The sequence below is a fragment of the Dermacentor albipictus genome, unplaced genomic scaffold (assembly GCF_038994185.2).
Source record: "Dermacentor albipictus isolate Rhodes 1998 colony unplaced genomic scaffold, USDA_Dalb.pri_finalv2 scaffold_11, whole genome shotgun sequence".
Lineage (NCBI taxonomy): Eukaryota > Metazoa > Arthropoda > Arachnida > Ixodida > Ixodidae > Dermacentor > Dermacentor albipictus.
The window spans coordinates 11,116,563-11,139,711 of NW_027225565.1; the positions used below are offsets into that span (position 1 = coordinate 11,116,563).

Here is a 23,149-nt window from a genome sequence, read left to right on the forward strand (position 1 = left end):
CACAGAAAAAATTGGCATCATATTTGTGAAGTAATTACACCTTGATGCTGTCTGAGCAGACTTACCCCGCACAGTGCCTTTTTGCGTCTGTATTTTGTACGAAATTGACTTATTTCTCTTATATTTTGCGTATATGAGTACAATTACTTACACCGCAAAGGAGTAAACCCGGCCTTGCCGTCAGCGCATGCATCTACCTTGGCCGGCGCTGCCCCGCTTCTAACAATATCGTGTGGCTCTACTCTTCCGTAACAATCGAAAAAAAAAATACTGAAAAGTTGGTAAGATCTAGTTTTGTATATTTCCAAGCAGGTATTGCCAAGCAGGCATTTCGCCGACGTCTGCAGCGGAATTACATCGGCGGTACAGTGCTAACTCGCACTATTATTCACCCGTGTGTTTGGTGACTTCGTTCACTAGTCTAGGCATTTCTTCTAACATATTCGTAATTACTCTTCCTAAGGCGACGTTGACGGCACTTATTCGGTGATATCATGTGTATTCATCGGTAGCAAGACCACGCATGCAACGTACAGTACAGCGTACGTTTCAATAAAGGACAAGCTCCAGAACAACCATCTATCATCATCCTCGTCATCATCATCATCATCAACATCATAATCAATGGCTCATGCCCCGGTAGGCAAGCAGAAATGCAGTGGCTCATAACCCCGTGAGGCAGAGGCTATACCAGAGCTCAGCAAAGTGAAGCGAATATTGCATACCATTCATTGAAATTGCCCATAGAACAAACAACGTACGTTTCAATAAAGAACAAGCTCAAAACAAGCACCCTCACCATCAATAAAGCATTGCATACCCCCCCAGCAGTTATTGTGATGGTTTCGCAACAGCTTCGGTGGAGATGCATTTTCGCAGGGCCGGGATGACAAGTAAATTTCTTTTGTATACACCTCTCTAATTTTTTTCTCTGCCTCAAAATTTCTCGATCTACCTCGTACCCCTACCTATGCCTCTAACGGATCCGGTCGTATCAATCTCTTCCTTGCTTTTTTTTTCACCCATACTCTAAATTTATCGTTCTTATCTCGACTGCAGACCGGTTCATTCCGTCCACTTTAAATCCAAGCACTTCTGGAAGGTATACGTTACCTACGGGTCTCACTGGGTGAATATCACTGGTTTAGGCCCACGTTAAGGAACCCCTGGTCGTCAAAGTTTATCCGTAGCCGTCTACAACTGCGTTCTTCATAACCCACTAGGCAGTTGCGGTACGTTTCAAACTCACAATTAAACTAAATTTGTAATGCATGCTGGTACAACCTTTGGGACGCGAAACCCGGTCAGTGAAAGAAAATACAGCGCTATTTTCCATTAAGATGGGCTGCAGATTTGTGAAAGTGTAAAGCGGGCATCTATCTCTTCAAAAGCCGCAACTGCTCGCGTAAGCGTACGCGCATTGAACGACTCATTTACTAGCTTTTCGACGCGCAATTTTGTAGCCGCCTAAAGGTGCGCAAGAGTAAGGTCACGGCGAATCAACAACGGGCGTTAACGGAGCAAGTGCGCTCCTTTCGTGGGCCTTTGTGCTGGCCTTCAATAAATTTATCCCCTTCCTTCCTTTCTTCCTTCCTTCCTTCATAGTCAATGAAAGTTTGCCAGTTGAAAGTACTGGCTTAGTAGCTCCACAAGTCATATCTGATGAGTCTATCTTGCAGCAGCACTCGATACCGGTTTTTTACAAACACTTTGTCTAGATGTACGCGCTACGCGCTCTCATGCAGTAGCTACATCTTCTTCGCTCTGACGTAATGGAACACAAACATGTTCGTTTAGATGGAAGCTCATTTGTTTTCAGGGAATATTCCAGCAATTTTAGTCACTCCTTTTCGCCGAGAATAGATGTCACAAGCCCGCAGTGGCCAAAGATATCCGTGATCCTGGCCCGTTATGCAGAAGTAGATGAAGCCGACTAAGATGAGCGGGGCATAAAAATGACTGTTAAAATTTATTACCGTTTGGAGCTGTATAGTGTTCGTCTCAACCACGTGAAAATTCGCCCAGCACTGCGCCAACTCATTGGCGTATCCAGCAGGTTACGTTGCCGTCCCTGCTGCGACTCCGCTTTGCCACATATTCTTTTAACTACTGCCGTACCTCCGTTTTTATGGTCTGCTTTGCTTCCCTTTACTCCGAGAGTGGCTTTCACCCACTATGGGGGATTGGCCAAGGATCGTGTGATTTAAGAAAAAGATTGCCCGAATCTGAAAAGAATCACTACTGAGAAATTTTGAATAGCTGAAGAAATAAATTTGGATAAATTTTAAGAATTTAACGAGGAAATTGCCCTGATTCTCTACGACTCCCTGTTCTTCCTTCTTTTTGCCCCTCCCCTTTCCTTGTTTGGCCTTCGCGTCTTGTCCTCGCGGAACTCCAGACACATTTTTTTTTGTCGACGCAATTTTTTTTCTCCAGACACAATTTTTTCTCGACGTGTAGCCAATATTTCTCACGGGCAAGTGCCGCGTGTCGAGCAATTGACATCGCCATCGACAATAACCTCCCCCCCACCCCCCACCCCAAGAAATGAAACCATCGGCACCTGATCTGAGGTCGGCTACAAGCGGCAAGGCTCGCAAATCGGCCAAGTCGTCCACAGGCATCTCCTCCCTGAGCAGCAAAAGCGACCAGCCGAAAGCGCTCGCCTCGGTCGAGGCGCCCCAGCGCCACGCGAATGTCGTGGACGACTTCCCCGGTGTGACGGAGACGGGCACGCCGCGCGAGGCGCCAGCCTCTGTCGAGCCACACGAGGACCCGACGAAGCAGAAGGCCGCAGACGTCATGGCTCGTGCGGCGCAGCGGCCCGCGAACAGGACGCCTCCAGCCGAAGCTCCCCACGACGAACGGCGCGGTTCCGAACCCGTAAGCCTTTCACGGCGCGACTAAGGTAAGCGATTGGACCCACCTGTGCCACAAACAAAAGGGCATCCCATCGTCGCGCGCAACCGAGCTCTATAGCTGCGCCGGTGTTACGAACTTCTTGCGGTGCTCCGCGGTGGCTGGCACACTGGGCTGCTGTGAGGCTACATATAGACCCTTCTTATATTTTGTAAGGTTTTCACTCTTTGAAAGTAAGACAGTGCCAATAGAATGAGAGTGCCGCTGCTACAAGACAAGCTGAGTCCGCTTCGGTCGTGGCTGCACAGTGACGTACAATTTCTCAAGTCGACGGTATACATCCCATAGTCTCTAGTGTAGCGAGGCTGAGGGACCACTAAGTGCACCATAGTTACAATCGATGCTATATACTAAATAACTTCCACGGCACAAAAAAAAAATCCCGTCATGCGATCACGATGCAGGTTTATCCCACCCACATTTAGTATGATTATGATACGGTGTACGTGGAACAAACACCCCGTTGTCGTCACCAATATATAGAGCGACTGTGACTCCGACGCAAACGAGAAATGGCATGCAGCGCGCTGCCATGTACGGAGACAGGAAGCACATTGAAAGCTTGAATTCGGAAAAATGATGATCGCCTTGAGCGTTGGTGCACGTCTCCTACATTGCAAGTCATGTAACCTTGCGTGACTTCCGTCCGTCACGATCCAAAGCCCGCCGCCCTCTTGATAAGTCGTTCAGGTAAACCGCAAGCCTTGTCAAGAAAGCTGGCTATCTACTTCCCGGACGGTGGGCGAGCGTTAATTTTTGCTAAAGACAACCGCCGAGAGAGGATCCAGGAAAAGTTCGGTTGCCCCAAGAATAGCCCGCAACAATAACTAACAATTTCTTGAAGCCATTGTCAGGATCCGTGTTGCCAGTTAGACAACGACATTCCAGAGGCCAACTGGTTGTGACGATGCGACGCTGTAGTTAGCCATGGTCGTGCTATATAGAGTTCCTTATTTTTCACTGCCATTCTCTTCGAAAAAGAAGACAGAAAAATATTTTCATGAAAAGTATGCCGCCATCGACACATTTATTTCCTTCCGCAAAAGAAAGTGGAATACGGTCGGGCCATTGCAATAAAAAAACTATGGAATAAACTTACGCTTTATAACTAGCCGTAAATAACTAAGTATGATCACATGGTGCCCTATAACAGGGCGTTTTAGAAATGCGTTCCCAATTACATAAAAATAGGGAAGATGCGATAACGAAACAATTTTTTCAGGATTGCTTTTACCGTAAAGTAGTACATATTAAAATCACTGGAAATCGTAATTAGACAAGTAATTATGCACATTATATTAACTTTTTATCCGAAAGGGCCACGATTGGTCCTAACGCAAGATTTGAAGCCACTTGTCAGAGAATGTTCATAAACGTTTCCTAATATCCAAAAATGTTGGCGCTGCCCAATTTCTACAGCGTTCTGAAATTCCGGGAGAATTCACCCCGAAAACAAAAACTGCCGAACAGCGCGAATGTCACGCGTTTAGCCGACGGCCGTCAATGACGACACTGTCTGTGCCTCACCATCGGCCGTGCATGAAGCCGGTATCCTTATCGAGCTGCTATCTCGCTCGCTTCATACTTCAGACAGGGCTAATTGAAGATCGATGAGAGAGGCCTTCGTCCTGCAGTTAGCATTAATAAGATGATGACGGTGATGACTGCAGAGTTTAGGTAAGTATAGGCTATGTCCAATTATAAGTATCGGTTTACTGATAGTCAGCACTGTTCCGTAAGCGGCTTTTACCTCGCCTGTAACTGAAAACACCGCCAGCGAATTTTCGACGTTCAGTAACTCGGAAAAGTATAGACCACCTTATAAACCCGCAAATATATATATATATATATATATATATATATATATATATATATATATATATATATATATATATATATATATATATATATATATATATATATTATCCGGAGGTTCCCATAACGCGCTACACACACTCTCTCGTAGTGCACTCATGGTGTTCGCACTAGTGTTTGTGCGACCAAACACTTGTGTGTGCTGTTTTGTGCGAACCAGACAGGTGAATAATACGTACAGTCCTGCTGCTAATGCATGACCACGTGGAACCGCTGGCTCGATTTTTAGTCCGAACTAACCCGGCATCCTCGACGACTCTCGAAAGGGAGAGCTGGTATCGATCTGAATGCAGCACGATGCTAGAAAATAAAAATATAATAAAAAAAGAAACAACGCAGGCTCTTCGCTCCTCATTACCAGTGGAACCCTAGGGATTTCTTTGCAGCTTTCGCTCCTGTGAGCGAGGTCGTAGAGTCGTTTCTCGGCCGCGGGTGCAACGCATTGCAATGGTGAACGTTAAAGAAGAAGAAAGTCTCTCACAGACCGTATATCGTTAATTCTTTCAGCCAGTCAGGAATCTACGTGCTGTACACTGCTGGTTCAGTTAAGTGACAGCGTATCTCATTAGTCGAGATGTGACACAACTTAATGACACAAAAATGCGATCGGTCATAAGGCGTTTTATTCTGCTGTTTAAAGCTCTACGGTGTGTGCAAACTAGATAGTTACGGGGCCCTTTTCGGCGAACATTTCTCGTAACCAATTTTCTCCCCGCCTTTCTTTTTCCTTTTCTTTTTTTTTTCTAACCTTCTGATGTCTCTGTGTGCGCATGGATGGCGAAAGGAAGTGAAGAAGTCTCGTCGGCAGCGCTAGCGGCTGGGAGGGCGACGATAAGGCCACCGCGGAGGAAGGTGGACGCTGCGTGTTCCCCGTCTCCCTCTGGATCCTTCGGCCACCTCGGGCCCCGCCCCAGGAGAGCCAAGGTCGACGGGGCCAGAAAACCGGGTCAGTGACGACAAAGGAGAAAGAAGCACAAGGGCAGCGTAAGTCATCCGTTTGTGCATGTCATTTCTCCCGTGACGTTTGAAGTGAAGCTTTACTTGTGGCGTTCGAAAATCTTGCATGCTGTTCTCGGAAGTGGTTGACCCGTCGTGGCTGCAAAGTTGATTGGAGCAGGGCCCTCCATTCCATTCCCACTCCATTCTGTAGGGTGGAAACCTCCGTAATTTCACTCATTTTCTTGCTTGTCGGAATGGTGAGAGTTGGACAATCCGCACTCAGTGGGATCGGTGAGATGAGCCATTCCATTCCTCTAATTAGAGCAAATGAAGCGCTTTCTCTATAATTGTTTGCTAATTGCGGTTGCGTGCATCGTAACTAAAGGCGTATTTTTGAAGCCTTAACAACGTTTCATATATATTTAAGCACAATCTTCCTTACTCTAAAAGCATGTGTTGTGGCCTGTTATCTCGGCAGCGGGTTGTTCCCTGCAATGTAGCTAATCTATTCTTAAAAGAAAAAAAGAGATTTTTCGCATTTATGGTGTCCACAGAAATCTCTCTTCTTATCTGCTGCCAAAACTATAATGAGCCCTTAAAATAAGCATTGCGCGAACGTTAATATGGTAGAGCGCATGCCATGCCAATATAGCAATCACACTTAAGGGGACCTTATTTCCAACACATAAAGACGATGTAAACTCAAGACAACTACACGTGTAATACGACTGGACAGACCAATACATAAATTATAATTAGATAGATTTCATTCTCTCGCTTGCCAAATCACGTCAACGAACACATCTTAGCTTCGCGGGATAGAAGTCACGAATGTTTGATGATACTCAACATATATTCCGTTCTTCTTATCAAAATAATCTCTAAAACATGCCTATTTGTAGCGACAGGCTAAATTGTGGTCCTCTCTTCCCAAGACCCTCCCCCCTGAAGTCGAAAAAAACTCGAAGAGACATAGCCTTGAGCTAGAGTGAGACAGAACTCACTCTATAGGCTACTTCAAAACCGTAATTAAAAAAGAAAACCGTCTATAATGATTGAGGCCCAGCTTCATAAGAGAAATTACGCTTCATCGTGGTTACGCGGCTTTCTTTTTTCAATTTAGGATTACACCAAACATGCCGCTAACTTCTGGCATCGCGGGGTCACACATTTCTGACACCAGAGACGTCACGCTAACATTTGGTCGATAGCTACGCCCAAAGTACGAGTCGGAAGGGCCACCAATGGCAGAGGTGAGGCATTTCACACTTTCGCCAAACACACCGGGTTTGATGCACCGCGTTTGTTTCGGAAAGCACGCGCACGTGATTTGAACGAGCGCGGAATGCACGGTTCGGCCGGCTTGACTGTGCATGAGCTGCCATCGGGCGGAGCTCCGCCGAGTTTTGCTTACGGTCCGCTGCGCGCTTACGTTTCACATGCTCACGCTGGCGCTGCACATAACTCCTTCGATTTCGCGTTTTTCGACGAGCCCATGTTCCAGAGACATTAGCGACGCGCAGTCAGCTTGGCTTTGTGAAAAGACAAATAATTGGACGCATAGGCGCCGACTACGGGAGGGGGAGGCTCCGGGGCCCGAGTCCCCTCTGGCGTTTTCCGGAGGGGCAGAGCCCTCCCTCTCCCCGGCGATGCCAAAGAGCACCTAAAAAATGTAATTGCCAGAGTTATGGAACCCACATCATTTGATATTTCTTTTGACTTGGCCCTAGCTTTTCACCTAAGATTTCGCTGTGGCTAATAGTTTACGTACTGCATTATTGTTGGCGCGGTTGTGCACGGCTTTTAATTCATACTTTCCCTTTCTTTCTGAACATCCTGACAATAGGAGGACAAGCGCATTACAAGCGCTAGCAGCGCCTACCTCATCCGTATTTTCTCACTTCAACATTGTTTTAAATTTCCACTGTAAATACCATGCACATATACAATATTTTTAAATATACACACAGGACAAAATTTATTATATTTTTGAAAGAGATGGAGGTAGCCAATTAAACATACTTTCTAAAGTTATTTATAACCTTTGCCTGGAGAATAAATAAGTTGATGTATGTTCATCACGCTTCAAATTGTATTGCGTGATTTTTTTGACCCTGCAAAAAACCTCCAGACTTCAGTCACCCCTTCGGCAGAGTCTTTTATCAATGGCGTGTGAATGCACATGAAGGATATGTGCCTCAATAACAATACGAGTTGGTTTTCGCAATGAACTTGGTAGAGCAGTAAACACAAGAACCAAAAGAACTGTGACTGTTCCGATAATATATATTCCTCTATAATGATTCCAGAGCTAATTCAAAAAACGCTAGTAGAAATCTTCATTTTATACTTTCGCTGGTTCACTTGTTCTTGGTCGTTATCTTCCTGCGCGAGTCCATTTGATGTGCTTTCTTGTTTGTCAAGTATACAGGAGAGGTGTATCTGACAGGCATACCTGTGAGTTATACCTTATTTCATTTCTCTTTTGTGGGTTTGCGCGTCTTTATGGCGAATGGTGGGAAATTATTCACAGTTGTACTAGTAAAGGTACACCTCCCCTCTATTGCATAAGAATTACCTTGGGTTGGGCGCCCTTCCCCGAAAAAATATACTGGATACGTGCCTGGCTGCAAATATATATCAGTAATGGAAGTGTTGCGGTAGACCAAACCCAACAACTATTGTAAGAAATTCTGAAAACCTGAGACAAACCGGCAGCTTCCAGAAACAGCGGCGGAGGGCTCCATCTTTGAGTCCTAGCCTACGCACAGATGTTGTAGTATTCATGGCCTCAAACCCTCACGCTAGCGTGCGGAACGTGGCCGCCCAGGTACCAATTCCCAAGTCATCAGTTTGGAGGATTCTAAATCACTCGGTCTTTCACTCGTAGCACGTAAGCCAGCATCAATGCTCGGAAGATAAGGAGCTGCAAAATCATCTAGATTTATTTAACTGGGTCCTCACAAAAGCTGATGAGTCACCGGACTTCTTGAGCAACATCATGTACACAGATGAAGGCAATTTTCGTGGAAACGGCTGGATAAATTTGCATAATGCAGGCTAGCGGAATGACTTCAATCCACACTGGGTAAAGCAGACTCGGCACCAGTACTATAGTGGTTGCTCAATGTGTGGTACGGAATTTACGCCGGTGCTGTAGTTGGTCCCGGCTTCTTCGCTCACACACTGACTGGACAGCGTTATGTGGACGAAATCCGTCAAGGAGTGGTGGATGAGTTTCTCAGCGAAGTCCAGCTGTCACGTCTTCCACTTCTGTGGTATCAGCAAAGTGGGGCACCAGCACACAGCAGCAGGCAAGCACGAAACTGGCTGCATGCGACTTTTCATGCGCAATAGATTGGAAGGCACAGGCCTGTAAATTGGCCGGCTAGGTCACCTGACCTCACTCCACTCGATTTCTTTCTTCGGGGTTATGTTAAAAATTGAGACGGACGTCAGGAGAGCTCAAAGCAAGGATAACGGATGTCTGCCTTAGAATGCTGGCGTCGGCCATCAAGAAAGCCACTGAAGATGTGGTAATGTTGACTCAGCACTGCGTAGCTGCAAAAGGAGACCTATTCGAACACGTCCTCTAGGCAACAGCTCGTCTTCAACGGCGCTTACGAATTCGTAGATATTAAGGGCACACTGAAATCTGATGGCTTTAAATGCGTACGCATTTCTATCCTTACTCAACGGAAAAAAATATTGGAGGACGCTTAAGCTTCGCCTTCAAGAGTGGGACGCGACAGCGTTCCCGTCGACCCGCCAAGGGGTATAAGACAATGCGCTACGGCACAGCGATCACTTACGATGCGCCCCGCATCGGACATAGCGCCCACCTATCACGCGGTGAGCGTCGAGCAACGCAGCGTTCGGCGCGTCAACGAAACATGCGCCTGAGCGAACGGAACGAACCAAAGAACTCGGTGTCTCGGAGGGGAAACGGTCTACGCCAGCCAAACGTCGTGATCGGCACGGGCGGAGAGATAGATCTAAACCGGGAGCACGGCGAAGCGTCGTCAGGGGAGAGGGAGTCCCGCGACGCGCCTGGCAGCGGTCCCAATGCGCGCGCGGCGCGCCGCCTGTCGGGGCAGCGCCGTACATTGAGAGGAGGGGGTCTTCTGTGTTTGCCGCAAGATGGCTCTGCGTGTGCGGAAAGCGCAGAAGAAATGCAGCGGAAACGCACTTCGCAACTCGTGTAATTGTGACTTCTGTACGTTACATGTTCATAATTACCGATATACACCGCAGTATAACTTTCCACGGCTCGTTTCGAAGGCAACACCGCATTCACTAGAGGCGCGTTTGCACCGCTTGGAAGCATCGAACTCGTGGCTGAGTGGTAGCGTCTCCGTCTCACACTCCGGAGACCCTGGTTCGATTCCCACCGGGCCAATCTTGGAAGTTGCTTTTTATTTATGAAGCGCCTGCCGTGATTTATCGCTCACGGTCAACGCCGCCGACGCCGACGACACCGGCTTTTCTGCGACACGAGCTCCTTAACGCTATCGCGTTGAAACCGTCTCTCCGTCCCTCCCGTAAGACGATCGCTTTCAACATACCGCCCGCCGCAGCGAGCGAATTGACTTACGTGCTGCCTCTCTCTTCAACGCCAACGAATCGGCGAGAACACAGCGCTCACGGAGCTCTCGTGCGAAGGAAGCTCTCGCGACTCGCTTCCCCCTCGCCGACTCTGTCACTCGCTTCGACGTTGCCAAGGCGACCATACTGCGCACCCTCCGCGCGCATCATCCTGACGCACGTGTTGCTGCGGGGATGCCCCTTCGCCTCCTCCCAGGCGCCGGCCTCTCCCGCTGGGACCGCTCTTTCCTCCTGCCGCTACGCGTCGGCTGCTACAGCACGGCCTCCCCTTTGCACAGACTGCACGGAACTGGCAGCCCCGCATGTGCGGAATGCGGCGAAGAAGAGACTCTCGAGCACCTCCTGCTACGCTGCCCATCCTTCGATGTTGAGCGCACTGCGCTTTGTGCGTCGTATCGTCGCGTGGGACTGCCTTGCGACACGGAGGCGGCTCTTCTCTTTCCCGCAGCGCACGCCTCTATCGTCCAAAGAGTGCTTCCTGCCCTCCCTGACTTTTGCTGCGAAACACAGCTGAGAGCGCGGCTGTAAGCCTTGCATTGCTTCTTCTTTAACCTTCTTGTTTTTTTTTTACTACTCTCCTTCATTCTCTCTCTAATCTTTCTCTCCCCACTCCCCTTACCCTGTGCAGTGCTGTTGAGGTGCCCTCCCTTGAGAGACAGTTACGGCACTGCACTTTTGTCTTCATTTCTTTCTCAAAATCACTACTACTACTACGGAGCTCTCAGCACATGCCGCACTCTGCCGCTTTCGCAGATCGCTTTAAAGGTACGGGCTGCGCCGCCGCGCCAAACATAGCCACCGCCGGAGCACGGTTGATCACGGTTCATAATGGTTCCGTGTACCTAATAAATGTTGCATTTATTTCCTTCATTTACTACATCTCCTTCATGATTTCATCCCACTTCCACATCCGTTGCGGGCTATCTGTAAACACCAATGAACATTGCCTCTACTCGCCTCTTCTATTTTTACTCGTGCAGGTCTCACTTAACATTACGGTGTTGCAACCACGCTTCTCCGTTTCACAGTTCTTTCGCCGTCGTTCTCGCAATTATACGAACCACACCAGCATGCCACCATGAAACACGACGTCAGTACTACGAAATTCTTACGCACGATTCAGATAAATCCCAGAAAAGATTGTGCGAGGATCTATTCTTTTTTCCTTCTTTCTTTTTTTTTCTTTTTCGTGCAGCCGAATTGGCTACGGGGCGTAGCCAATTCGGCTCATTTAGAAGTTGTACACTGTCGTCCTTTATGAAAGGGAACACGCGAGTGCGTGGCCTGAGCTCTGCGGCGGTAAAATCCCTCAATCATTTAAAAGTACCGCCAGGCTTTGGTCCAGCCGACAACGCCTGAGATAGGCTGATCGGTGACATGTGACCTTGCTCCGCCCCTTTGCCGCCATGAAAGTTCCTGCGCGCCGGGCGAAGAGCGCGCGTTTCGCCTGTTGTGCTTTGCACATCGCAGCGATAATTTCGTTCCCGGAGTTTCGAAATGCCTTGTTGCTGTGCGGTTGGGTGCCGAGATCAGACGGAGGACGACAAGAAGTTACTTTGCATCCCGCGCAGCAAACAAAACCTAACCAGAAGGTAATTCTGGTTCCATAGAAATGGACGGAAAGACTGAACCGTCGGTAACTGCACGACTATGCGAGGAAAGTAACGTAGAGCGATACGAAGGTGCGAGAGAAAGTATGCACCTGTGTGTGCAGAGCTGCAGTATTATTTCATTCGCGCGCATGAATGTTGACGGCCGAAGTTTGTGGAGATTACTGATTTTAGTGCATTACGAGCCCGTTGACTTAGCAGGTGCAGTATGACCTAGCATGCAAGTAAATAGTGGGGCAGAAACGCATTGACTCGCTGACAAATATGACTCTGGTAGTTGGACAATCCGCTACCTCTGGTATTTCTTTTTACATCACCTCGTCTTCCCTGTCGGGCACTCTCCTATGGTCAATCTGCTTCGAGCTCCAAGCAGACGCTCTTTATGGTCACCGAAACCCGGTCCCCGTAACAACTAGTGGCAGCTGTGAAACGTACTTGCGGTTGGAGCGACAACATGCCTAAGGCATACGTTCTTTAGGAAATTGCTTTGCCAAAACTGCTGCTTTCCTGGTCCCGTACTTGACGCCCATGCTGCTGTTCCCGGTATCAACAATTCCACGCGCGCCACGCGAGCGACAATCCCAGAATCACATTCGCCTTCAGCGGCTCACCATCTTTCAGTCATGGAAGGCCCTGTCACCGATGCGCGTCACAGCCTCGGCTCGTGCAGCAGCATACCTGTCGACGTACTGGCCGCTTCTCGCCTTTATCACGTCACCTGGGATGGTCCATTCATGGGTGTTCTCGTGCCCGTGACGTCATTGAATGAATTCTCAAAAGGCCTTCCATGGCAGCCATCTTCAGTGGCAAGGCAATGGCTCGATCGACAACTTGCCTGATCGTTTGCTTTTGTTTACGCAAGTACGCTATTGTAATTATTGTTATTATTTCCGATCTGATGATCACTCTCTGCGGTTCCTGCCTTGCCCACGCGCTATAATTTCCCGTCTTTCGAGTGCTCTGTATTGCACGTGACAGCTGCTGTTAAGCCGAGATGATGAGATGAATACTGGCCCACTAAACCATGCACAGTCATCTAATCCCTAGCTATCTGACCAGTCCGACAGCACGCTTAACACGTTCGAAAAGCACGTCTGGCTCTAAGAAAGAAGCATCCGCTGCTTCAAGTGGTAATACAGGCAAAAGTTCGGCACGCGATTGCTCCAACATATATATGCGGCCTTGCTTGATCTACGGAAAGAAATGAGTCGCGGCCTAGACAAGTTGCAGAAGTCTGTTAATGATCGATGGGATGCCACAGGTTTCCCCGTGTCAGAATTGGAGCCATCGTATTCATCAACTGACTGTGTTCCAACAGGATCTGATTCTTTAAAATCTCGCATTACCGCACCTAAATCATTTACACCAATGCTTGAATGCCGATGATCGCGTTGCCGTACGTTGGAATAACGCCTAAGTGTGTCATAATCCTCCCGCCGTCCCGTTGACGATACCTCTCCTTGCACTCATTTACGCTCCAATTTAAGTACGCCCTTGCCGCCCCTTTAAAAAACATATTGAAAAAAATTGATTATACAGATAACCACTCTAGGCGAAACGTCATGTTGCACAGACTCACAGAAGACAAGAAAGAAAAGAACATCCCATGTTGTTCAGTTGTTTGGCGCCTCAAATCACCTCCGAATTAGGCATTTGTTTAGTACTCAGCTTTGCCTCGTTGGTTTTTCAGAGAAGAAAACAAAAGCGAGCGAAACATTCAAAATACGATATAGGCGCTCTCGATCGCGCCCATGCTCAAGCGCTCCCAAGCGAATAGCCACGGATACGCGGCTTCACTAGCGGCGGCAGCTCGATACAGGGCTTGACGCCATGTGATAGTCGCGGCATCAAGAGAACACGCCGCTGACGCAATGATAAGCGTTGCGGAGCCTTGTACAATGCGGCGATAAGAGAACGCAGCCGTATATCTTTCAATGGTTGCATGTAGGCGCTTGAGTAGCGGCGTGCGAGTGCGAATCTATTTCGTGTGTCGCGTATTTCGTGGGCTTTTGTATTTTCTTGGGAAAAACAACCAGGACCACTTCAGCACGAAATAAATGCTTGATTCGGAGGTTATTTAAGGTGCCCTACAACTTTGTAATTGATATGTTTGCGAATAATGCACTAATTAAAAAGTTCACTAATTAAAAGTAATTATGTAATACTTCGCGATGAAAAATATGCTGGCCGTAAGTACATATGACTGTGGCTACTATACAGTAGGTGCGATTTCTCTAGAGCTCTTGGGTATTTTTAAAATCTTGGTTCAAGTTAGCTGGGATACCCTGTATACGCGGAATCCCGCCTCGATGATTGGCCGCGCGTATTTCAGTCGACTTTGAGACACGAGAAACATGATGGCACAAGCGCCCAGCTCTCAGCCTTTGCGCGGGCTTAGAAGATTGGCAAGCACGCACGTTGGCGGAAATGTAGCTAGTAATACTCTTTCGAACCTTCAGAGCAGCCATCGTTCGTGCCCTCTGTCGGCCTTTGTACGTCATAGCTGATACGCACCGCGAGTTCATATGGTAAGGACGGCGCGGATTATTTAGGCTACTGAGGGTTCGCTGGAGGTCAGGATGTGCGCATTCGATCGTAAATGTGTTATTTACAACCATTCGCAACAGCACCTTGCGACACTCACTCGATGTTCGCTACCTAATTGTAGCGAACGCGATACATTCGGAGTCGTCATGGCACAACGTTAGCGCTCCTTCTGATACTTTTTTTAAAAAATAATTATGAAAACAGGAAAAGAAATCTGCCGTCACTGAATCAGTGTAACCGTCCGTATAGAAATTAGATGCTGTACACGAAGTTGCTCGGAGCTAGAAAGCCAACGCGAACGCCTAGAGCGCAACGCCTTCACTCTGCGAAAGGTCCTCTGCTACGGTCGAGCGGTGTATGCGGCATCACGGTCGAGAAAGGAGCGTGAAAGAGAGGAGAAACGAGGAGGAGTAAAGGCGGAGGAGGAGAGTGTCGCAACTTTACGAGGTTTTGGCAGTTTAAGGGGTTTCAGAGGATGGATGGATGGATCTTATGAGCAGCCCCTTGGAACCGGGTGGTGGGTTGCACCACCAAGCTCTTTCCAGTATATTGCTTAATGTCTTACCTAGGTTAAAAAAGAAAAAAAAAACGCTCGACGAATTTCCATAACGAAATTTTCTGGCCCCCTATTGTGAACTTTGTTTTTGTACGTCTCCGTTTTTTCTCGTTCCCCTACTTCCACTAATCTCCCAATCGCCTCTTACTAATCTCTATTGCGGACATATTTACTTTGGCCTTGCTCTCGCTGAACTCAAGGGCTTCAAAGAGTCCAGTGGTGCCTAAATCGACTGCTGGGCAGAGATCTTCACATTCTAATAAAACATGCTCCATCGTTTCCTTAGCTTTACCACAGCAAGCACATGCTTCTTCCTTCTTATATATCGCTTTCTATGTGCGTGTTCTAAGGCATCCCGATCTCGCTTCGAAAAGTAATGAGCTTCCATTTGAGTTATCATAAATTGTTTCTTTCCTGATTTCGTTTTTTCCTTTTAAGTGGTTACTCATGGCAGGCTTCTTTTCCATTGCCCCCACCCATGTGGACTTTCAACTTGACGTTCTTCGCGGCAAAGCAGCGCCATCTAGAGTAAAGTCTAAGTGGTGTTGAGGGAAGCGGGGAGGGAGAAAGGAGGCGAACAGTGGCGCAGCAGCAAGGTAGGCGGAGGTGTGGTGGGCTGAACTGGCTAAGCAGGCCCAGCATTGTAGCGTACTAGAATCATTCTAGAACAACATACCCAGCATCGCCAGTTCCAGCAATCGCCACAAAGGGCGAAGAATCAACCGCGGCGCGTTCCAGCATGAAGCGCGCAAGTGTAGCTTCTGTAATTTGTTCGCATACCGTAATTTGTATCTTTTTCTGCTTGGGGCGCTCTACGCGTCTAAATGTTTGATCCAGAAATGTACATATAATAACCGACAAACCTACTTCATATATGGTTTTGTTACAAAATAAGTAGACAGTTGTTTTTAGTGGACTTGTGTTGTTAAAGTTTCTGTTTTATTACTTGTATAAAGGCTTTTGAGACCTCACTGGTGTCTGGTATGAAGCAGCCCACTGGTATCGATTGCAGTCCGTGCCGTTTATCGGTTTGAATTGTGCGGCGGTAAAATGTTTGCGAACGGGGTGGTCGTTTTCTTTGGGCATCATCACGCATGTTCGTTTTAATAAGATAACAATAATATCCCAGCCAGTTTATGCGTCCAACGTTCGATAGCCACCATCAAGCGAACGTGTTTGAAGACGGTGAATCTTAACAGCTGCGGTGTTTCACTGGCATAATGGCTGCATGCACAGCTTCAGTCGTTACAGCTGCTGCGTCTGGCCGCGTAATGACGCCTTGCTTTTGAAAATATGTGCTAGCTAGCGCGAAAATTCGCCGCTGGAACCGATCACAGTCCGTTTGGAAACTACCCGCGAAAACGGATAAACCTTGCAGCCTCTGGGTGTGTGCGCCGGCGAGTAAAAAAGCACTGCTTCGCATTTTAAATTTTGCAATTCTTTGCATGCGAAGCGAATAAAACAGATTTCGGTAGTCATATCATAAAAGTGTAAAGTAATAATTATAACGTTATCGCTCTTCAAAGAGAATTCGAACAAGGCTCTTGTTCTTTCGCCACGTTGCTAAAATTCCCAACACGGTGTACAGCATAAATAATAAATAGCTTTGTCTGCTTCTACATGAAAGATACGTTGCGAGAAATTCACTGCGTATTAGTGCAAATGTATTTCCGGTGATAGTTGGATTGATTGCATTTGGTACGTATAAAAATTACTGTGTTTATTACCTGGTATCTGGCAAAAACATTTAATCTAATCAAGGCTTCACTAAGCACAGCCCACACAAGGACACCATTGGAAGAAATGCACACTCAAAACTGTGTTATGTGTATGCTTTTCTGTCATGGAGCGTTTTGTGCACAGTTCTTAGTCATACATGAATCACAACGCACCCGCACTTCTGCCATTTACACTGAGGTTCGTCTTTCTTTCTACTACAGCCTCCAAGACGCTGCTCATATTTGTTCGCCCCTTTGGACTCTATTGTCTCTGGACGTACAAGGCAACCGGGAATGTGACACCACTGGGCCACAATCCTCACAAGTTATGTTTCTGAACACTTAACCTAGATCCGAGATTTCTTCAATCATTTGACTTACATTTGTTTCACCATTCTTTTCTTGCATGTTTATCATAGTTTCATCATTTCTATTTTCAGGAAGACGGACAAAAGAGAGATTATTGGTCTGCAAGCTGCCCACGCCAAGCCATAAGAAGCTCAACAGTCACCATAATGACAGCAGGTCCTCTTGAACTATGTGCCTCACCATGAAATGTTTGTAAATTTACCAGATAAAGAAATGTGAACCCTATCAGGAAAGCAACAGTCTACAGTTTTGTATTGTACCGAGCTGGAAGGCTACATTTTTACATACAAGCTTACTTGCATTCAAGGGCGTCTGATGACAACCGGAGAAGTAACATGTTCAGTGCCAACGTGTTTCTTTTCAAGTCGTTATAGCCATGATGACCAGAACAGAAACAATGTAGCAAACTCCTACTCACTAGTTCACAAACTATGTCGTCTGCTCTTTGCAAATCAGCTTTGCGGACATTACCACAAAGCATCACATGCTACCTCACAACGTTAACTTGTTACATGAAAGTTCAAATAATTTTAAAACTTTGAAAAACACTCAATGCAATTTTGAAGAAATTATACTTCATGTTGACTGAAACCCTGGGAGTCACTCTTCAGTTTATTATTGTACCTTTTATTTAAAGTACCCTCAGGGCCATGTGGCACAGAAGCGGGGAGTGGTTACGAAGCAGTAGAGCAAAGCAAACACGCATAGAAGTGCAGTGAGTTCTGGTAACGTAATAATTCTCCTGAGTATACCATGTTAGCTAATATTTTGCAAAAAGAAGTTTACTATTGGTAATGGTTACCATACTCGAGGGAAGGTGGTTCCATTCCTGAGATGTACGGAGGATGAAAGATTGACAGAAAACTGCACACGCCTTGGTTGCTCAGTGGCTATGGTCCGGCCACGGCGGCGGCATTTCGATGGGGGCGAAATGCGAAAACACCCGTTTACTTACCTTTAGGTGCACGTTAAAGAACCCCAGGTGGTCGAAATTTCCGCAGTCCTCCACTACGGCGTGCCTCATAATCAGATAGTGGTTTTGGCAGGTAAAACCACACAATCTAAAGAAAGACTTCGTGCAACATGAATAAATTCCTACCTTACTGCGATGACCAACGCGGTTTGAAATGTACTGAGGTCGCAGTAGCAAGTCGTCGTAGTTTCCATTACACCAAGCGTGGTGTAATGTAAACTTTTATGAAGTAGCGAAGGGGGGGGGGGGGGCGACTGGCGTCATTGCGGCTGTTAGCTAGTCTAATAAGTGCTAGCTTAGTTTTTATTGAGATACTCGTTGTACGGTTATAATGAAGAAGAATGCAACGAGTAGAGTCAAGTAATAAGATTAACGCTAGTAGGATCGCGTATTGCGGATGCCGATTCAAGTTTCGAGTGTATTAGAGTCTTGCAAAGCTGTAGTTTTGATGTAGAGGATGCTTTAGAAATGTTGCGCCATAAGTGCCCGAACATCTGATCAGCATTGCTAATGGCATATTTTATATTAATAGTCCAGTTTAAGCTCTTTGTAATATGTGCACCAAGATATTTATACTACATGATGAAATCTAAGAGATCGTTGTTCAGTTGGTAAATGCTAGGATTAAAAATAGATCTGGATGTGCGGATTATGATACATTTGTTAACTACAAAAGACGTCATGTACAGTTTGCATGAAATCGATAGGCTAGCCCTGCACCGTAAGAGATAGCTAGAAAAGGCAAATGCACACAGTCGGCCTACTTCACACTTATCAAACATGACAAATCACTAAAACAATTTTTCTTCCTCCTGAAACAGCAGATAACAAACCTGAGCAGTGTGTTCCCAAAAACGTTTTGAAATATACTCGGCGTAAGTTTGCCTTAGCACTCAACCAATCCACAGTGGACGAGCAAGGGAAGCCTCAAAGTGGAAACTTGTCTTCGTCACGGCCCTCACAAATATGTTTGCTGGTTGAAACGTTGGCTCCTGCCGGCTGAGACTTCTCTTGCTCACCTCTGTTACTCATTTGAAATGTTCATTTCCTTGCAACCTCTTTGGCTTGTTTGAATAAGCAAATCTAGATGTTTTTCCAACATGAAACCGTAAATTGCATTTTCCAAGGATCCCTGAGAAATAATTGATCTTATACGTTTATTTAGTGCCCTTGTTTATTCACATAATATTTGCAAAGGTCCTCGTAAGCACTGTTGTCTCCACAACGTTCCTCGCTTTCCTACGAATTCTCCACTTGCGTCGAAGCCTTTCCTGCCGCAGTTGAACATTAATTGTGCGGTTGAAACATCAAGAGCGGACGATGTTTGCTGTAAAATTTAGCATACCGTTTTGTTTTGTTTTTTACCCCTACACTTCGTGTCTATCGCCAATGTGTTATGAAAACAATGGGATATTGCAGTTGTAGCTTATCTTGCGGAAAGCACATCTTGGCCGAGCAGTTCTTCTCTTTCTTTTTTGATATAGTTGAAATCGTTGAACGCAGACAATGTACTATGAAGCACGTCAAGCAGCACTGTACGCAATACAAGTACGACGGTAGCTCAACATAAATATCGCTGTCTGAAACTTCATTCTCCTTGCTTTGGCAGAACGAGATGAGAAAACTCAATTTCATTGAATAGATGGCTATTTGTGTTCCTGTGTTGTAAACTAAGTGACTGACAGCATTAACTCCTCCTGACCTTTACGAAAACTGTGGCATGTACTGCTTTATTCACCATGACAATAAACGATATAAGCTTACTTGCTTCAAGTATTTTTTTGGCAGTTGAGGCCTCTGGGTCACCTGGCGGTATAATAAATATATCCGTAGTCATGTTACAGTACCGTACACACGAATACCACCCCGAAAGTGGTAACAAAGCAACCGAAACTAGCGAGCGAGCAGAGTGACGAGCCCCACCAGCCGCTACCGTAGCGGCCATATTGCTCACTACGTAATAAAGATGATGTTAGTTTTGATTTTGCTAGCGCAATCTCTCGGTGGCATACCTTAGTTCACAACGCCACCACTACTCTTACATCGGTTGCACAGAGGCAGGTACAGTTGCCCTTCTGTAAGTTTATATAGGTGCTCTGTGGTCTGACTTCCTCTGTCAGTTGCGGCGAGTTCTGTGTGTGCTACGGACTTGCCTTGTTAGTCTCGTGATCGAGAGGCCGAGTGTCGAGCAAGGACGGAGCAGCGACAGAAGCGGTGGCAGGCCGAGCGCGTGTCGGCCGACCCCGAAGTGCCTTACCATCGTCGCTAATGGTACTCTACACTTCATGGGACATAAAACATACAACATAAAAAATAGCCCTTGTAAAACTACTTCCCAAGCGCTCCGTACAGAAGGTTAAGCAGCGAACCTGCAACATGCGGCACAGGTGTTTATCACTGGAGCCCCTCGTTCAATCGCGGCGGGAACTGAGCCATTTTTTCTTCCATTCCTGGCGAAAACTGCGACGGACACAGGAGGCGGCGGCGGCGGACAACAACGCCAACCAAAACGGCTGCTGCAATGAGCCCATAACTGTAAAATATTGAAAGAAAACGCACCAGATAGCTGAAATGCTTTACTATGCGATGTTCACGACCAGTCTGCAAATCTAAGCATATAACGACCAATCCTGCAAGCCGATGATTTGGACTTTATGCTGTGCGCGTACAGCCGCTGCCCGGGCTGCTGTTTGGTCCTTGGATTTCTGATCGCAATTTAGGAATAAAAACTGCCAATATTTTGCGGCGGATTGGAACAGTTTCCGCCACCAACTGCCCTGATGGTTGATGAACAGCTTGTCAGTCTTCAGTCCACTCCCGCTAGTTGCTTAGTTGCGTTCTGTAGCATACCTGGTTCCTGCCGTTTACTTGACACTTCCTTCACATCTCGAGTCGTCAGTTGTTTCCGCAGTGCGCTCCTTCGCCGTATAGTGGCTGGTGTGTTGTCATGCGTCTTTTTGCTGGTGTTCGTGTCTTTAGATGTGCTAGGTTTGCTCTTGGGTGTCTTGGTCAGTGTCGTTGACTTTGTACCGTGCTTTCTCGCCGTGGCAGGGATATCGGTCTTTTTAGGGCTTTTTGTGTCTTGCGGCATTGTGGCTTTGCGCTCTCTCGTCATGCCTGTTTTACCCGTCGAATCAATCTTCTGACTACTCTCTCCGTACTCAGCCGTCTTTGCTTTGCGTTTTGTTGTGGTAGCGCCTACTGTTGTCTCACTCTCTACATTGACTCCTGCATCTTTCGATGGTGTTGCTGTGCTCTTTCGCGATGTTCCTGCTGCTTTCTCGCCCTTCTGAGCTCCACCAACGTCTTCAGATGTATTGGCTTTGCGTGACCGTGTTGTTGTAGGTCCTGGCGTCGGCTGAATCTTCCCAGCATTGCCGGCAGCCTCTGACGTCCTAGCTTTGCGTGTACGCGTCGTTGCAGGTCCTGGCGTCGGTTTGGCTTTCTCAGTGCTGTGAGCCTCCACGGACGTCCTAGCTTTGCGTGTGTAGGTCGTTGCAGTTCCTGGCAAAGTGTCAGATTTCTGAGCACCGACTGCACCTTTGGATGTAGTGGCTCTGCGTTTTCGCGTTGTTCCTTGTGTTGACTCAGCATTCATACCCGGATTCGGCGCAACGGTCTCTTGGCTGCGTGCCTCGTCTTCCGACGTCTTGGTTTTGAGTTTGCGCGTCGGTCTCTTCACTGTGGAAACCGCTGGACAGCTCGATTTCTTTTCCGCGGATGCTTGTTTACTCTTTGGCGTTCTCGGAGCTTTTGCTGTCACCGTAGCCTTTTCAACAGCACCCCGAGTGTTCTTTCGAGTCGCCGCTGCCTTGGCCTTGCGGCTCTTGCGCGTCGATACAGTGGGTGATGAATGGCTGCTTGACGGGGCGTCTGTTGGGCGTCGGCTCTCGTGGTGGCTGCGAGTGCTCGAAGAGCAGCGTCCAGCACGGCAATTCTTCTTGGTTTTGCGACTATCGCTCAAGCTGCTAAGCGAGCTGCTCTCCGACACAGATCGACCTTTAACCCTGTGCTTACTGCCTCCACTGTGCCTTGACATGCTTCGCAATCGACGCTGTTGTTTAGCATCAACTGCGCTCTCGCCAGTGCTTACCATCGATGTAGTTCCAGAGCGGCGCGCCTTCTTGATTTTTCCTTTGTGCCCACTCACTGTGCTTGAGCTCCGCGACCACGGGTCCCTCTTAACGCCGCGCTTAATAGTGCTGCTGCTGCTGCTCGAAGACCAGCTTGTTGCAGAGATTCGACTACTCGTTCTGCGCTTACGCCGACTGACGCCGCTAGACGACGAGCTCCTTGGTCGCCGAGCGTTAGCAGTGGCGCTCCATTTGTTCCATTTGTGGGCCGTCTGAGTCCCGCGCTTTTCTTCTCTGCCGCTGCTCGATGGCCTAGTTGTGCTTCTGTAACCAGTGCTGGTCGCAGGTCTTTCCTCTGATGCATACCTCTTTTCGGCCATGCGATTTGTCTCTCTTGGGTTGACATAATGCGAGTCTTTCCTTGAGCTGCGAGCCTTCTTGGCAGTAGGCTTGCTCCCTCCAGCTCTGCTCGGTAACAAGTTTCCTTTTCCTTGGTGGTCCTTCTTTCCTACGCGTTTGTCGCTGCTAGCGGCTATCGTCGACGCGACGCTTGACGACTCGTCGGTATTGCGTAGATTTTTCCGAACCTTGTTCCGAGCTGAAGCTTCATTTCCGACGAGCCCGGATGTGCCAGGGTCGCCGATGTCCGCTGGTCCAGCTTCATTCTCTCCCTCCGGTGGATCGCAAGCGGAGCAGATGCCCGCCATGTTGGCACTCTCGAAATAAGAGGCAGATTTGAGCGCTAAGATTTCGCCCCGTTGTTTCCGTCAGTCGGTCGCTCGCCTCCGGCGCTCTTCTCGCAAGCAGTGCTTGGTACCACCCAGGAACCAGGCTCCCAGCGTCTCTAGATAGGCCGGCTCCAAAGTGCTCGAGTCAGCGCTGCATCGGGGGACACATAGCGATGTACCTGAGCTTCCAGGTGCGAGCGTCAACGGCTGTTCGAAGCGCACCACACGCGCCTGGTA

General features: G+C 47.6%; 1 protein-coding gene and 1 long non-coding RNA gene across 2 annotated transcripts; one reads left to right on the forward strand and one right to left on the reverse strand.

The window, feature by feature from the left end:
* Positions 1–2,547: 2,547 nt before the first annotated feature.
* LOC139051364 (uncharacterized) lies at positions 2,548–17,357 on the forward strand. Its single transcript, XR_011509346.1, has 3 exons — positions 2,548–2,908; positions 5,579–5,778; positions 16,992–17,357. It is a non-coding gene; the product is annotated as an uncharacterized lncRNA (long non-coding RNA).
* A 3,560-nt stretch (positions 17,358–20,917) lies between these two features.
* On the reverse strand, positions 20,918–22,891 carry LOC139051374 (micronuclear linker histone polyprotein-like). The gene has a single exon (XM_070528392.1). It carries the CDS (start codon positions 22,889–22,891, stop codon positions 20,918–20,920), a length of 1,974 nt encoding a protein of 657 aa, XP_070384493.1.
* Between the last annotated feature and the right edge of the window lie 258 nt (positions 22,892–23,149).

Bases quoted from the DNA above. Each gene is read 5' to 3' on its own strand.
- LOC139051374 (XM_070528392.1), bottom strand. From the start codon at position 22,891: ATGGCGGGCATCTGCTCCGCTTGCGATCCACCGGAGGGAGAGAATGAA.